This window comes from Larus michahellis, chromosome 4 (genome assembly GCF_964199755.1).
Source record: "Larus michahellis chromosome 4, bLarMic1.1, whole genome shotgun sequence".
Lineage (NCBI taxonomy): Eukaryota > Metazoa > Chordata > Aves > Charadriiformes > Laridae > Larus > Larus michahellis.
This window is the reverse complement of record NC_133899.1, coordinates 51,427,823-51,445,394: the sequence shown is the minus strand read 5'-3', so window position 1 is coordinate 51,445,394 and position 17,572 is coordinate 51,427,823. Positions and strand designations below refer to the sequence as shown.

The following is a 17,572-nucleotide window of genomic DNA, read 5'->3' as shown; positions in this document are numbered from 1 at the left end:
TGCCGAGACCCCAGCTCTAGAAATACTTGCAATTCATTTACGATTAGGACCAAAAAGCGTATTGAGACCTTTACTTTGCCTCACAAAAAACTGTGGCCAAAATATTACCACAGACTGTATTTTAAAGTTACTTAGGGCGGCACAGCTCAGCAGCAGCAGGGAACAGAACCCAGCTCTAGGACCTTCTTTTAAAAGCCACCCTCCCGCCCCCGCAGAATCAGCAGCAGCAGCCAAACACACTGCACAAGCTTCAGCGGGCCAAAGGCAGCAACAGCAGCAGCACTCAACAGGTTACGCTGCGTTCAGTGCTCAGGCTGCAGCTCCCCAGCTCCTCCGGGAAACACATTATGGACAGATGGAAGCGCGCTGCAAGGCAGACCCAGCCTCTGAGCTGACAGGCCTTGCTAACACCAGCCACGTCTAGTGACTTCCTGTGTCACTTCTTTAACTGAACCGAGCCGTCACGTTACCACCCAGTCACTAGTTAGTTGCGCTGGAAGCTCCTCCGACTTAAAGTCAGCTGCTTCCTTTGGGAGGGTTCTGCATAGCACCACAATGCTTCTGTCACCCAGGCCTAACGGCAGAAATGTAGGATGAAGCCTAGTGTAAATCATGACACCTATGATTAGACTAGCAACAGGGATTTCTCCATCTCTAGGAAAACTCTCTCCCTCTTATCAAGGGAGTTGGCTCTGGGGGCAATAAACACAGGTCATCACCACAGCAGGAGAAGGGGAAACCTCAACACCCACGTGAACTCTTATTTTACCTATATTGCTTTCCAAACATTTCAGGAGAAACAACGACTTTTTTTGTTGGCACATCAACAGAATAACTAGAAGTCTGGTACGAGAGGAGTCACGCTAGAGATTTCTGAGGAGCTGGAATGGTAGGAGGAACTAATTACGTTGTCTTGCAAGCTTCAGTACCCATGAGTTGCAGCTGCTCGTTCAAGTGAAACTTTTCTAATCAGTCTTTCTTGGAAAGGATTTCACACACCTTCATTGAGTCAAGACTTTGACTCATGCCCTCAAGTAACAAAGGCCTTGTGTTTAAGCTTCATTTAGCACATTCTAAAACTAACGTATGGGAACAAGCAGATGGATGATGAAAACGAAGATTAAAGTTTTGCAATCGAGTGGCGGCATAAAACTTGCTGCGGAACCCTCTGAAACAAAAGTTCCACTCCACTTTAAAGGGGGCTATGAACAATATTTATAACACTTATTTTTTGTTAGCTGTAGAACTCCACTACTTGTAATAAACTTGGGTAAGAAGCTCTACTTTCGCTTGAATTTCAGAATGCTTTAAATGACGTTTTAAATGGCTAAGAAGTAAAAACTAACTCATCTCAAATCAGTTACTAGTTTTGAATGTAATTAACAGTGCAACAGTCATGTGTTTTATGGGGAGGGAGTTGCTGGTTGGTTTTTTTAGAAAGCACACTGATGGATCTGTTCTTCCCTCATGCAATATAACTCTATGCATACACTTTGTAACCTGCCTTAAAAATAAAAATACATAATTTTCTAAGAAAAATGCATATAATTTTCTGTTCATTTACCATAAGCGTTAGACTACAAAAAGGATTACTTCATGTTTGCCGAACTTGTTATATTTTTATAACATTTTTCTAATAAGGCCTTTTAGTACGGTACACCTACAGTGTTCTCTGCCATAAAGCAGGCTGACAACACAAAGCAGGAGCAGCTTTTGCATATGAAGCCACTTGTACTTTTTCTAGAGGAGATTTGGGAAAGTGCGCTATGAGTGAATCTGGGAGCATTTTTCATCTTGTGAAGTGACAAGCATCGGGGAATATGATTTGTACATAATCAGGTTCAAGAGAGGGAATGTGGCCAAGACGTTAAGCCTCAATCCCTGCAGGGGCTCCAATTCACCTTCGTGCTGGTTTTGCTCACTCTGGATGATTGTGTAAGTCGCACCCCGTACCTTTAGCATCCGGCATCTGTCTCATAATTTCCTCTCTCTCTGCTTGCTCAGTAGCTGTAGTGACCCTGAATGACCCCTCTCTAGTGAATGTGGTTCTGCTGGCATCAAAGGTGGCAGTCACTCCGCACTCCTTCTCTCGCTTCTGCTTTCGCTCCAGGCATGCTGCAAATGCACAGCCCACGGCATGACTCAACCTTTCCCCCTGTACAAGACAACATTGCGTCATACAGTAACTGGAACGGAAACATACATGTGCTTCGAGCATTGCAAAGTCATAACCTGCCTTTACAAGAGGGATCTAATTGAGGCATTAGAGAGAACTACTGTAATTGGCCACCTTTTGTATGGCTCTAAAATTAAACCCGGCATATAAAGACCGCCAACAAATAATGCACAAGCAGTGCTCAACAAGGCCACCCAGAAATGAAAGAGATTGCTGGATATCTGTTTAGTTCAACTGCTACTAAGATGCGAGTGTGATAACGTGCCTGCACGGATCCCTTGCCTCTGGATACAGTTGTGCACAAAGAAACGCTTGTGAAGATATCTTAAGCAGGTGTAAGTCCTGAAGGACAGATAAGTGCTATTCTCAGATGGAGAAAGTTTACTGAGGGCTCAGGGAGACACTACGGTTGGGTGCAAGTGTGAAAATTAGAAATGCAATGGTGATTACTTACACCTCTTAATGGCCCTGACCAACTGCCCATGTTAGTATTAAGAGTGCCTTCTGAAAAGCACTTCCATTATTAACCAGTGAGGTCAAAAGGATCCACTGTCTGCAATAAGGAAAGGGAATTCAAGTCGGAGGAAGTCCAGCAATCCAGCTGATACGGCGGCTACAGCTGAGTCAGAAGTGCTACTACTACCAGCAGCTCAACTCATCGATTATAATCAATAAGTGAATTCACAGAGGAAAATAGAAACGCTCCAGCTCTAACATAGTTTTAACTGGGAATTTCTCTTTAAAGAGAAATGATAAATTGTCAAGTACAATTGCCCTGAACACGCAGCTATGTGGAGCTCACGCAATGAATTTGCATGAGGTTTCAAGCGCTTTGTGTAATATGGGTGGGATTCAACACAAAGCAGAAAGAGGAAAAAGGCCAGATGAGGGAGTTAAATAACTTAAGTCTACACAGCAGGAGACTGATAGAAGTAACTTACTTTCAAACCTTCTACTGGAAAAATCTCTATCATTTAGAAGCAAACAGGATGCTAATTTAATTCAGTTTAACTTCATCTCTTAACATTCAGATGACTTTCCATTCAAGATAACATTCGCATACAAGAGGCTGCATTCATAACCACTCTGTATTTACTCACTATGATTTTATCCTGGAAAAACTGTCATTGCTGTTTCAGTTTTTGGCTGTATACATTTTCAGATGAGAATATCTCCTGTCTATTTTTAGAAGAGTAGTTCCCTTCTGCTAGAGATATCTGAGGCTGACTGCATTCCATTTATACACATGCTGGGCACCATTTCTCTCCACAAGATGACACCACAGAGGGATGTCAAATAATTCAGATATAAAGAATTAGAACTAAAATAATTTGCAAGGACTAACTAATATTTTAGCTGAAGTCAAAACATATTGCAGTGTTCTAGGTAGTTAATTTTTCCAATCATAACTTCCAGCTAGAAGCTGGAAGAGCTGGATACCACCATATTAAACTTACCGTGTCCTTTACAGCCATAAAGCAGTGGCATATCCAGCGTCTCGTCGTGCCATCTCGACAGATGTATGAGAACGCCCGGTCAAAGTTCCTGTCTGGTGCGCAGAAAGAAACCTTCTCTATTGTCTGATCAACTATAAGATCCTAGAGGGAAAAAAATCCCCGCCCCCCACAATAAAAGAAGCGTGAGGAAATACAGAGAAACACTTGAACAAGTCATTTTCAGCGTTAACTGCAAGAAGACAAGTTACAATAAAAAGAGGGTAACCTCATGTGGCTACAATGATCTGTCAATGAATTCACCATTCAGAATCTATTCCCAGTATGAAACAAAGAGGACAGACGACATTTTCCACCAGCCACCTTTGGAAGAAGCGTGCCAAGGCACCACTTAAGAATCTAGGAGGACAAACAATTCCTAAGATCTCTCCTCTAGACTATGGAGCTCACATTTTTGTTTTATTTTATGTTTACAGCAGCTCCAGTAGTCTTGCAATCAAAAAAAAAAAAATAAAAAAATCTTTACTGTGGTTAAAACACAATGCTGAAACTTATGGGAATGGTCTGCAAGTGTGGAAAGGTCTAAGCAGCTGCCACCCAAAAAGCAAAAGCTGATCTGCAATTAGCCAAGAGGGATGCAATGGAAAAGCACCAGCAGCACTGGTAGTACCACACAGCCCTGATTTGTTCCCACAGATTGATGGGAGAAGTGTTTCTAAAAAGGAAACAATATAATTTAACAACTATGCTATCGTCATTAAAAATTATTTTTTCAATATTTTTTTCAAAATCGTTCCTTTTAGTTAGTGGTTAGTACTTGGCACCTGTGCTAATGTAATCAACCACCAGGAGGCAATAGCATATTCTCTTTTTAAGCCCTGTGCTTTTAATTTCCTCCAGGGTCTGCACAATTTATTAAAATTCAGTTTTAAAAGATTAGATATATGCAGTAACATTTCTAAAAATAATACATGTATTGTTATTTTTAAGTGAGGCAATCAGTAGACTGAATTCAACTACCTAAGTATGTTTGTATTAGAAACTGAATTCTTAAGAGGCGGTAACTTTAGCGCTCAAGAATGACACGGTAAGCGCAGCCCTAGAGCATACCACAGAGCAGGTATGTGACTGGCAGCTGACCACAGGAGGATACGAATTATCTCTACCTGCTTCTCAGTGCTGGCTTGCAGAAATCATCTTTTAGGTTGACAAAGGGTTAAACGACATGAATATAAAACAAATTATTTTCAGACTAATGGGAGTAAAAAATGTTCCAGTAGCCAGGCCATCTTTTAAAATCCTAGTACACTTATAGAGGCAAGTCTAAAGCTCTTATTTCTAATTGCCCACATCTAGATAAAAGCAAGCGTCATTTGCTATTACACAGGCATCTTGGTGGTACATACTGTGCTATTTCCCAATTAAAAAAAAATAAAATATTTAAAACAATCCAGAAGCACGCTGCGAATACATTAGTCTTCCACTTCAGAACGACAGCTTAGATACTAGAATTAGAAATTATCATATTTGATACTCGGTTACTATTTAGCTTGAGTCTGAAGGCACAATCCCTCTCTATTTCATTTACTATGCTCGTTACATTTTTGGAAACTAGTTCTTGTTCATTCAGACCCACTCTGGGATTTGGATGCACTGAAAATTATATTGATTAACGTGAGTTTGCTCACGTATTACTATGGCAGCCTCCTGCAGCGGTGCAGAACAAAGCCAAGGGACTCTCCTAGTTCAATATCAACAGAGCTTATCAGGGAAAAAAACGGTTCATCTGGTAAATGCAACAAAAAATAGCCCAAGCTTTTGCTACCTGCCGCATTTTATGAAACATGTCTTGAGAGTAGTGTGGAATTAACTGGGGAAAAAAAATTAGCAGGCATACATATGTTTACAAAGCAAGGAATGATTAAACTAACCAGACACTTCAGTCTTCCTTTCAAATACCAACATTTGCAGTAACATGAAGATTGGTGTCCATTTAAAGTTATAGCACATATGTTATTATAGAAAGATTAAAAACTTTTGTCCAGGGAAATCTAACCTTTGTTTTCTCATCTACAACTCTGAGTCCATCCGCCGAAACCCACAGGACTGCTTTAACGGCTTTCTTCCCAGACTTTCAGAAAAAGAAAAAAAAAAAGAAAAAAAAACAAAAACAGTTTTATGCCAACAGCATCAGACTGCCACCCGCTTCCCCTTTCCAAGAACCATAACAGTAAGTGTAGATGAAGTCCACGGTCAGTAGGGTGCCCAAAGCCAGATACTCAATCCAAGTTGCAAAACATTCAGAGAACCAAGCCAAAGCCAGTATTCCAGAAACAGCACGTTGTGGGGATGGGGAGAGGGCAAAGGACGGGTGGAGGCAAAAAACAGGGTGTACGTCCACTGACAGTAAAGAATTCAAGACCGACCAAGTGGGTGAAGAATTCCACTAAAGAGTAAGAAAAACACTAATTCATAAGGAGTTACACCACAGGTAGCTTCTTGAGCACAAGTTTAAACATAGGAAAATTCTTACCTGGTATTTCCACCAGCCCTACCCTCTGCCCCAATAGTCGCATGGCAGAATCATGGCATCACCTTAAACCGGTGTCAAAAGCACCCAAAAATCATCAGTTGCTGTGTTATGAGCTTAATGCTAAGATCAATCATCCAAAACATGTTTCACTAATTTATTAAGAGCTAAATGTCACATCTTGGAAGAGAAGTGGAAAAATACGATTTCTTAACCATTTGGCGTGTATCTTGAGAAAGCAACGGTGCGTGGCAGGCTGACGCAGCGGAGGAGCTGTCTGGCTTTTATCCAAGATCTGACTGTGGGAACTTTCAGCTGCCACAAGCGGAGGGTAAGTAAAAGTGGGAAACACAGGAAGTCTTCAGGAGCCATTTAAACTACAGATTCTTTCTAGACTGTTTACTTTTTGAGGGAAAGTTACAGAAAACACTATAAACACTTGACACAATATTCTCCTGAAACCAATTAATTGAACATAAAATAGGTACAAGATGTCAACGTGATTTCACTGGTTGTTACAGAGAAATACTACTAGCAAAATAATTTATTTTTTTAATGTGTTACTTTAATTCACAAAGCTCATACTTTAAGCCAGCTAATAAACTATTCTCCCTATAACTTTTTTTGAAGCACTGGGTTTACATAGTTTGTGGCTGCTAATGGCACCCGCCACAGACCGCTGCGGGGAATGAAGAGAGCAACAACAACAACAAAAGATGAAGGGGTATCAGCTAATGGCTTCATGCAAGAATTGCAATTATTTTATTTTTTTTAATAGTTCATTGCGGATGTATATAATTTATATTTATATGGCAAGTAATGGAGCAGGCACACATTCTGGCATAAGCTACCAAGTCTGCAACATCAATTTTAATGCTGTAAGGATGAAATATCTTGGAGTGAAAAGTCTGCTACATCACATTGGTTTCATTCTCAGAGAAAGCAGTAACTGTGAAGAAAACAGGCCTGGCAGGACTTCTGTTTGTTTTTGGGAAGGAACTATCTGTCCCAATTTCGGAAGCAGCAATGACAACCCGAGCATTTTCAAAAAGCTTGGTGAGAACAGAGAACGGCACTGACTTGTACGGAAGAGTGATTAAAAGAGAAAAGAGAGAAAATAAGCACAGCATGAAAGCAAGCTATGGAGAGTTGCCCGCAGAAGCAAGTTTCTAAATGTCCATCAGCCTGCTGGATACCCCAGAGAAAGTTTAAAGTAAAACTGTCAGATTCTGGAATTCCTTAATGGAAAGAGTATAATTCACAAAGGAAGATGTAAATAAATTTACCATCATTTGTGTTTTTATATATATATATATATATATATATATTGCAGCATGTAAAAGTCACTTCTAAGTTTTGGTGTTAAAAGGCAGTAAATACTGATAGCCACAAAATATAGTCTATATTTTCAATGCTCAGACAGCTTCCATAGCATAAAAGTCCCTATTAAACCCAAAAGCAAGTGGTTTGTAGAGGTTTGTCTCCTTGAACTGTTTTTAAAAGGAGTACCAGTTACTTCTAAGCTGTTAATAGTTCTAAAATCTCTATTCCAAGCAAATACAAACAATTAAGTGAAGACAATGCCTGCAGGTAACTGTTTGGTTTAGATTATCAGCATTAGAAACTGAGATACATGTCTTTCCCCAACAAACAGTAAAAACCTTGTTTCTGCAGAAAGAGTGAATGGTTCCTGAAGTTTGTATTAAACAAGTCAAGTTTAACTGAGCTGGGTACTTCATAGAGCAGTACTGATCTTCAGCAGAGCTACTCCTCACCTGCTATTTTACCAAATGAGGATTTAGAAATAGCCAAGACATGGAACTTCATGTTTCTCAGAATAAAATGAAAAGCCTAAAGGGCTGTCTAAGTCCTCCTCTCCCACTGGAAACATAAGGTTCCTCATGCAAGATAACCAAACACGGGTTTGCTACACTAAGGAAAACAGAAAACACACTTTTATCTCCCAATTTCTTCTTCTAAATTTATGGTGCGTGCAGTGCTTAGAAGGGGTAAGTCCTTGCAGTCTATATCCCAAACCCACAGCTACTACTGTTGGGCAACGTATGATTTTACTGAATCGTCAGCTTATCTGTGTCTGCAAGTGATGTATATGAACATACTTCTCCAATCAGTTTACATTGGCTATACAAATCAAAGTACTACTCTGTAATGGGTGGGATATTGCCACGTATATTGTGATTAGAAAGTAGAGATGAGCGTTTGCACTCCTGGCACCCACTGGACAAAGATCAGACCAGAAGCAAGATACTGCATGGGAAGTGACCTCCAATGCAGGAACGCTGAAAGGTTTAGGTGACTCCAAACAAATGTACAAATGTATTTAAAGCAAATGGTCAATATCTACTGGAACAGTGTGGTCTTAAATGTTGCTACCAAGGGACTCATCTAGACATCCGTATCAGTAGCTTGTCTTCATATTCAAGAGCTTTTGGACGACAGGACTGCTGGAGGAGCCATGGGTGCCACGGACTCCCAGGAGCCTGATCTGTCAGTGCTGAGTCAGCCCCAATAGAAACCTCGCAGCTCAGCACTTCTGAGGAGATCAGGTATCTGCTCCAGTGCGAGATTTGTTACCCGGACTAACTTCGGAGCCCTCAGAGGTCTCCAGGAGGGTGGGTGAGGCATTGGTCTTAACAGACAACAAGGCCCAAAGACAAAGCAGGACCACTGTGTGTTGGGTACAAGGGAAACCTCTCCAACAGAGATGGGCATCCACAAAAACAAAACAAGAAAATAAAATTAAGTGGACTAAATCTGAAATGCGCATTTTCTAATCAACAGTGCAGGTCACAAAAATTTAACTGTTAGAGGCAATAGGAATGTGGAGATCATAAGCAGCTATATTGTAAGCTGGAAAATAAAGTCTTAAGGATACCAGAGCAGAATTAAAAGTTGCCCAATAAGGCATTTTTTTAAACACTTTAAATTGTTTCTAGTCTTTCTGCTTATTTTATTCTGTCCTGGGACTTACAAACAGCTGTAAGATATATCTGGAGCCTAAGGTACATAAAAAGAAAATCTTTCATTTCAGTCCCTGCATAAACCATTGCATGATGAGAAATACATGCGCTCGATGGAAGCAAAACATGGGAAAGATCACTGAATCCATACTACTATTCATTACAACAGAAAAGCTTAAGTTTTAAAATATGAAGAGCTGCCTAAAAAGACAGTTGATTCAGTTACATTGCATATGCTACATAAAATAAAACTGCAGAAGCCTAACCTGAAGCTATCAACAGACACTAATTTGTACTTAAAGCTGAAAAGAGAGTATTTTCAATACTAAACACTTGAAATCCATCAGTTTTACCTTTTAGGGGAGAAAACATGGGCAGGGAAAGAAGCAAACCTGTCTAGACTGACTATTTGAAAGCTGGTAGGACGTTTTAAGCAGCTCTGCGGTTTGGAATATTATATTAATCCCCATGCAAGGCATCTGTGGAAAAATTATAGATAAGACAGCCAAAAGATATTAGAGTTATTAGTATTTCTCAAATATTAAAAAGAAAACAGCTGTCTTTTTTTTTTTTTGCAGTTTTTCCCCTAGATTTGGCCTATTGTTGCCAGCACTGCCATACTGACACTGTGGGGATATCTTCGGATTTAAGTGCTTTCAATGCTAACTAATATAACTTCACAGGCTGAAGCAGAAGTAGGTGCCTCTTTGGCAAGGTATTATAACAAAAGGCAAAGCAAATCTACAAGGCTGTGGCAAAGTACTGGACTTCATAAAAAAAGCTACTAAGATGTAATGGGGAAGCTGGCATATTTAATAGATAACTAAAAAAGTCAAAGACAGATTTTAAGTGCTATGCAAAGCTCTGTCCTTTTACATCTTTACTTCCTTATGTATCCTAAAATAAATTAATATCAGCAAGCAGAAAGAAATCTAACATATCTGATGAGGTTAAGGTGCAGGTTTTTCTATTTGTTTTAAACAAATTGTAAGTAGTAGTTAGCATTTTCGATTGTAAATCAAACAGCTTGTTTTCACTGCATTCTTCGTGGATCCCAGCTCTTAAATTTTGTTCGCCTGTAGGAATGATCTGATTAATCTGACAGATTACCACCTACCTACTGTATTTTGGCCCTTCACTATCACTACACTTTAGATACGTGCTTTCCCAGATCATAGGAAGAAACCTGAATTGGGGAAACAGCTGTCCCTCTGTGACATGCATCACTACCTGAATGAAAGGTGAAAAAGGTGAAAAAAACAATTTTATTTACTCCCAAGTAATGCCAAAACAAATTTGTGACCAAATATGCTCCAAAAGATTTTTGTATGTATGAAAGTTACAAACCTGTTAGTTTCTATTTGAGCCAAAGTTCATTTTATAAGAAGATACTTCAGAAGCCATATCTTAGATTAACTCTACATGAAAACTAAATTAAAATGTTTTACAGGAATTGTAAATGCAGAGGTAGTGAACAGATGAGAGGCAAGAGAGAGAGCTCTTTCAGAGGTCTACACGCACCACCTTGCAGAGATGTAGACAGCAGGAATAAAACCACCCAGCCGCCAGTACAGTGCATTCTTAATAAGGACAAAGAGTTGCTTCTCTTCCCATCTAAGACACTGTCCTCATGAAAACAAGAACAACAATATAAACAGTAAATTTTTCAGTTCTACAGTTGAGTTGCAATTAGAAAAACATAGTAGGTAAATGCCTAGTCTCATCTTCGTATACTTTTGAAATAGGACTGTGCTCAAAAAAGAAAGGTATAAGAGTCGGTATGTGTAGGGACACTGCTTTCTCCCAGTGCTAACATCTGGGTCAACGTGGTGGTGCCAGGCAGCCGACCATGAAGCACTTACAAGGCACAGACCCCAACTCCTCTAGATGTTTTCCCAGGTGATGTAGGCCCGCCCAAGTTTAAGGGTTTAGAAAGGAAAATTCACTTTTTTTTTTTTCCAGGAAGACCAAATCACTTCAGAACACTGGATTTCCGATACAGTCCACGCAGATTTAAGTTTCTGTTTCAGGTTGCTTTTTAGCCGTATTCTTTGTTTGATCAATGTATTTCCAAGTCTGTTTCAGAAGCAAATTATTCTGAAATGGATTAGGGGACTCTCAACACCCTGATTTTGTGGCAGTGCTATACCAGGGATGTAACTCCTTATAGTGCAAGCACAAATGAGGCATTAAACTTACTTTTCCAAAGAAGCCTTTGAAGAACTTCCTTTCCTGGAGGAACAGGGGGGACAAGTCGAGCGCTATTACTGTAGGTAGCTAAAATGTCCCAGGTTTTCAAACCAACAAGCACACACAAGAATAGGGTTTGGAGGGAAAGGAAGGGGTTTTTAGAGTTATCCATGAGAAGGTGCGACAGGCAAACGTGAAAATAATCCCATGAAAATGCAGATCAAAGGACACGCACACAATTCTAACAAGCTATTGCCCTGAAATTGGTGGAAAGAAGAGAACCTCAGCCCCAATTTCATGCAAAGTGTTACTTTATTTTCACTCTCCCTTGTTTAGTCCCTTTTAGTTAGGTTATAAACCAAACTTGGCAGCAGACATGGTGGTTAAACAGTTAAAATACTGTATGGGCTCTTGTAAAATGCAAAGTTCTAACTCCAGAATTACAGTCAAGTTTGCTCTATATCGATTACTCTTTCCCAAAGTAAGTGCTTTGTAAGCTGGGAAAGCATGTATAAAGCAGGGTTAAACACTGCTTCATTTTATTCCGTTAATTTGTTGCTTTGGTTTACATGGTGCTCTTAAACTTCACACCTTATGCAGTCTTCTCTGAACAGGGAGAAATTTCATCTTACCTTATGGTACAACCGAAACACAAATGAGATCCTTCCTCTTTCACTCCCTCTGAAGCCTTCCAAGGCTTCATACAATATTTATACAAATACTAGATATTCATTCTACAACTCTGAATTGATAGGCTGGAGAAGACCCCTTTAAAGACAGCTCAGACAGCAACAGTTAGGCAAGCGCTTCCTAAATTTCTTCAGCCTGGAAGTAATTGTACCGATTGCCCAATTCACATTAAGAAAAAGGCAGGACACATTTTTAAGTATATTTGTGTGCAGTTAAGTTTACTGGCTTTATTTTGTTACCAGACTGTGAAAAGCAAACTGCAAGATCTAAACTGATCTCCTGAGAGAATGCTTCTCTAGGCCACACACTGCTCCACGTTTGAGGGAAGCTGGCGTGAAGCACAGTGCTGTTCCCGCTATCTTTCCAAACTGTTTCGCTTGTAAGAAAGCTAGGAGCGAGGAAGAGGTGGAAAACTGCAGATGAGACAGAGAGCATCTTTGTGAAAGCCCCTGACCCCAAATTAACCCTGTGTAATTCCAACATGTTGATCATTGATAACAATACTATATTAAAAATATTATTACAAATATCCTGAGGCAGTGTCTCGAGAATTGATTGATAAACAAGGTTATATTTAAAACACAGCTATGGTTCTGACGCAAGCCAACAAAAGCCAGGAAACACAAAGTTAAGAAGGGAGTGTCAATCTCGACTTTGTATTTCCTGACTTCTGTTGCTGTGTGGCTCTGCCTGACATCCTTCCACAGAGCGTTTAACCAAGTATCTGTAACATATTTATGTCAACTCAGACACTGTAGAAAGAACATCTCTAAGTTCAGCCAGCTGAAAAGCTTAACAATTTTTAGAGGCAGGAATGGTTATGTATTTGGACAGGATATGCTGAACACTAGGAGGGGAACTAATGGATTAATCACAGTGTTGTGTACATAATGAGAAGGGGTTGGATGCTGCTGCCAAGTTGAGCAATGACTATTGCATTACACTAAATAACAGCTTTTTTTAAAGATAGCAAAAGCTAAAGAGATTCACCAGAAGCTACCTCATTTTTAGGTGATGGTTAATTTTGCTCTCAGCAAAATGCTTGTTAAACAAGATTTTTTGTTTAAATAAACTAGACAAGGTTAATGGAAAAGGCATCATGCAAAATGGGTTTTAAACAACACTAAGTTAATGTAGTTTAGAGATAACTAATGCATGTTTTAAAATATTAAATTATGTCTCTTTACCTGCTAAAACAAGAACATATATTAAAACAAATTCATCATTAAAAACAAAAAGTGGCAAGTTAGAAACCAATACTACAGGCTAAAGCTGATTTAAAATCGAAACATGACGTGAGAGAGTATACTTTTGTCTTTATATGATGTTCCCATACCGGAGTCAAATACGCTTACAGGGCCCTTATGAAGTGATTTCCCACTTTGCACAAAATATTTTAAATTCAGTGAAATGGTTCCGAAGAAACCATTTAGAGATTAGTGTCCAAATACAAGGATCCTACCTGATATGAAATGTATACGCAGTTAGTAATATATCCCTACTAAGGGAAAAATGTAAGCTATATTGGTCATATCCTACTACTACGGGAAAAATGCAAGCTCCATTGGTAACATACACCCATGTTAATAACAGACTGATAGCTGAATACATGGGTTTCTGATCTATTAATGAGACTGCAGTGCTATTTCATTAGACAGAAAATAGGGACATAACGAAAGTTTGTCTTCATTCATTCTAAACAGTATTACAGACTGCACATTATAGTATTGTTGGTGTGCAATTTCAGAGCTATAAAACTGTAACAACAGAGTACAGTATGGATGAGGGATTCTCTAGCTAAAAGTGGCTTCTTTTACTCAGTTGTCAATTAAACAATGCCTGAATAAAATGCTCACCATCATTTGGTTTCAAGTTCTGCAAGATGCAATACTCAAAACCAATTATGCCACATTAAACAAGCAGGTAAAAAAGCCCTGTAAGGTTATTTCCCACAAGAAAAAAAAGAGACAAGAAGATTTATTTGCATCTTTTCTTTCAAAAAGCAAAGCAGAAATTAAGCTGTGTTAACCAAGATTAACACTGTTCTATACTCTTCTTGACAAATTCCATAAAATGTTTTAAAGTCCATTAGTCAACCCTAAAAAAGAACAGACTTTGGTTCCCCAAATGAATTGCGAACTAGTGAAGAACAAGAATTAAGAGAAAAAAAATATATCTATTAAAATAAGTAAAGACAGAGATAACTTAATTTTTAGAAGATACAAGAGACAAGAATTCAAGAATTCTATCTCCGAGAACAGGACTATTATTTATTGACTGGATATGATTTATAAAACCTGCACATTACCTGCAAAGAAAGCAGTAAAGATTAAAATAGGCCACATACATTTTGATGTAGTTTAACCACATGAAAAGCGAAGTCCAATTTCCCTTAAGCTACTCTTTCAGTTTGAGCACTGCAGCTAAAACCTGTGATTCTTTCAAGACCAAGAGAAAGCTCATCAAAATAACCAAGCACTGTGAAAGCAAGAGACTTCCAAAGGAACAAACTGTTTTCTTATCGCATTCCTTCCATGCTGAAACATCATCCAGTGGCCTGGCTTTTGCTAATTAAGAGAGCATATTGTACAGGAGAGAGCTTTCAGTAATAGTAGAGTCCTAAAGAAATGCCACCAGTTTAAAACCTACATGCTGGGGCGAGGGGCAGGGGTTGAATTGCAGCGAGCAGCTCCAAATGAACCTTGGATCTGATGGAGTCTAGCAACCAAAGCTTACAAAGCAATTTCCGTAATCTGAATCTTCCTCTTGGGGCCCAATGACAATTTCACCTCTGCTTCTCAACTTCCAACAGTGACAAAAGAGACAATGCGAATAGCAATCGCAAGAGACATGTGCTTGTGTCTGATCTATCAAAAGCTTCAAACAGCAGAAGAAATCAAAGTTATCTGAAGAAAACCATTGAATTTATGAGAATGGGTAAAAATTGATGCCATTCACAATTTGAAACAATGACGTAGCACAGAATAGGGAAATGAAATTATTTACTTCCAGAGAATGCACTGTAAAAGCTAGATATCGAAGTCTGACATTTGAATCAATAATTCCGGTCATCAAGAATCACAATCCTGGAATTAACAAGATTCCAGAAGAAACTGGGCGTTATGCTTTTACTGTGTCTCATTATTTATAAGCTTAGTTACACTTAACTGGCTTGTGGGCTTAAGGTTTATTAAAAAAACCTAGAGAACAAATACTTCACAGCATAGCTCCCCAGTGAACAGAATGAGAGAAGTTGCATGAAGTAGATACTGCAACATTATTTGGTGTGCTAATAGCAAGTATTCTTATAGGACAAAAACCAGAACGAGACAAAAACGGATGCAATTCATTATGTGGTCGGTACTTGCACTTTTAGCTACGTAAACTAAATCCATAGAACAAAGAAACTCATTTATAATTTGTGTGTCCCTTTTTAATAAAAATCAATCACCAATCACTGTTGGACTGAATAGGAACAGATGGGATGCGGCTTTAGCAGGTTGCTATACATTAGCTGAGAGAGAAAAGAATGAAAAGACTTGATTTTAATCAGAGCACTAAACCAATTCAGAAACTTTACAGCACAACAGAAGAAAAGATAACCTATAATCCTGTGTTGTGTGCTAGGAAGAAGGGAAGAACAGGTTTAGTTGGAAGCCATTTGAGCTCTCACATTTGGTGAGGGGAAAAAAGTGATGCCCAGTAGCAGATAATCTTAAATTAGCAAAGGTGCAGTAGAAGTGTGCGATGTACTTTCAGTAATTTTGTTGAGCTACAAGAATAGAAGAGTTTCTTCCACTAAAGGCATCACTGAAGAATGTATATAGCTAAGACACATAAGAGAAATGATGAAAAGGATTGCAATTCTTTATCTCCATTCAGACTTCAAATTTTAATGCCCTTTCTCCTTCTGTTCTCTTCAATGCTGTTTTAGCCTCAGTTCCTCGATAAACTGATCATTGCCTTTCTGGAGTTTGCTGTTTCTGCAGGATTTTGTGATATTACTACTGCAGGAAAGAGATGACAAGACCTCTTCAAATGAGCCATAGAAATAAAAGAGCTTTGAACGAGTGCCATTGACAGGAGCAAACGTTCACAGAAGCCAAACTAAGAGCAGCCCACTTCATGACATATCAGAATTAGGCAGCCTTCAGGCCACTCTGAGCAGATGCAAGCCAGATTATTTCATGCATGGCTACGATGTTGCAGTGCATTAGAAAAAAAGCAGCCTAAATCAAGTACTATTTTGTATAATAACAGTGAATTAAGTCACTATTAAAGTGGCAGGCAACAGAGGGAGAGAGAGAGAGGGAGAGGAAGAGAGAGAAAGAGAGGGAGAAAGAACTGTTAAAAACAATGGTTGAAGTCCCATGTGTGTACCAACTTAGCCTGAAAGGTCACACAGGATTTTTTACGCGTTTCTTTTGCAAATAGTTTCTGCAAGTCGAAAGCGCAGTTGTAACTCTCTCCCTCTCATCACTGGATTAGCACATCGCCCTAACTGCAGCAGCGCTCTCAAACCGGCCAACTGTTCTCCTAACGCGGGTCAGAAGTTCAGTCTTTAGCTGGGGCACTGCCGCCCCACGGACCTTCTCCAGTAACACTCACAGCCCCAAAGCCAGCTTTTCCATGAAACAAATATACATACAGATTTCAGTCTCTTCACAGCATCTTCACAGATATGCATTCCTCTGGATTCATCCACTTCGACGTGTCCCAAGTACTGCAGGAAAGAGAGTAGGGAGAGAAAAGCTTAACAACAGCTCCTTAAACTCCCTGGGTTTAAAAATCCAATCTCTGAACCCAGCTCAGTACAGCTGAGATGATGGACATTAACAGCACTCTGCTAGCCTTCTTTTGAGACCTGTATTTGGAGGTTTGACTTGGTATGTATATTGGGCACTGGCGTCAGTAGAAAGGCATAATACAACTAGAAATTCTGAGGGAAAGACAGATTCTGCTTACTCAGGGGAAAAAATGAAATGCAAAAGTAGAACTGTATTTTCCTTCTTATTCAGCTTGAGCTTTGGTCACTTTTTTCACTAGCATAGCATGAAAACATTAAGTCAAAAGAGTTGGCTGTGAATAAATTATTTTTGAATAATGATAAATACATTTAGTTATCAAAAACTGAATTATACTACATAGTAACATAACCAAATATATTTGAATGTTCATGTCGAAATAGAAGAAATTTCATGTTACAAACAGGAAAAAAAAAAAAGCCTTCTTCCCCCCTGCTTTTTTCTTAAAATTGTAAATCAAAATTGTTTAAGTTCATTACAATACCAGGCTCTTACATGGACACTGAAACATTCATCATTCTCACTAAAAGTTTTAAAAAAATACCAGTTTTCTGTATATTCGTCTTATCACAACTTATAAACAACAACAAAACAACAATGTACAGAAACTGCAAATTTCAAAGCTTTTAAATTAATAACCTGGAATAATATTAGCCTATAGAGAAAGCAATTTCAAGAAATACATCAGAGTGTAGTGCTCAGGGTACTGTGAATAGTTTAATTTCACATTTTGTGGGTGGGGAGGA

General features: G+C 39.0%; 1 protein-coding gene across 14 annotated transcripts in view; it reads right to left on the bottom strand.

The window, feature by feature from the left end:
- The window catches only part of NUMB (NUMB endocytic adaptor protein), a 98,587-nt gene that overhangs the window by 7,228 nt on the left and 73,787 nt on the right, over positions 1-17,572 (bottom strand). For 8 of the 14 annotated variants that reach the window (XM_074584732.1, XM_074584720.1, XM_074584729.1 and 5 more), the window contains 5 exons: positions 16,670-16,744; positions 11,341-11,373; positions 5,687-5,761; positions 3,634-3,774; positions 1,954-2,155 (listed from right to left, as the gene is read on the bottom strand). In XM_074584732.1, the coding sequence (XP_074440833.1) occupies positions 1,954-2,155; positions 3,634-3,774; positions 5,687-5,761; positions 11,341-11,373; positions 16,670-16,744 (526 nt within the window). The remainder of the gene's footprint in view (positions 1-1,953; positions 2,156-3,633; positions 3,775-5,686; positions 5,762-11,340; positions 11,374-16,669; positions 16,745-17,572) is intronic. The other 6 variants (XM_074584725.1, XM_074584733.1, XM_074584726.1 and 3 more) reach the window with 1 other exon arrangement.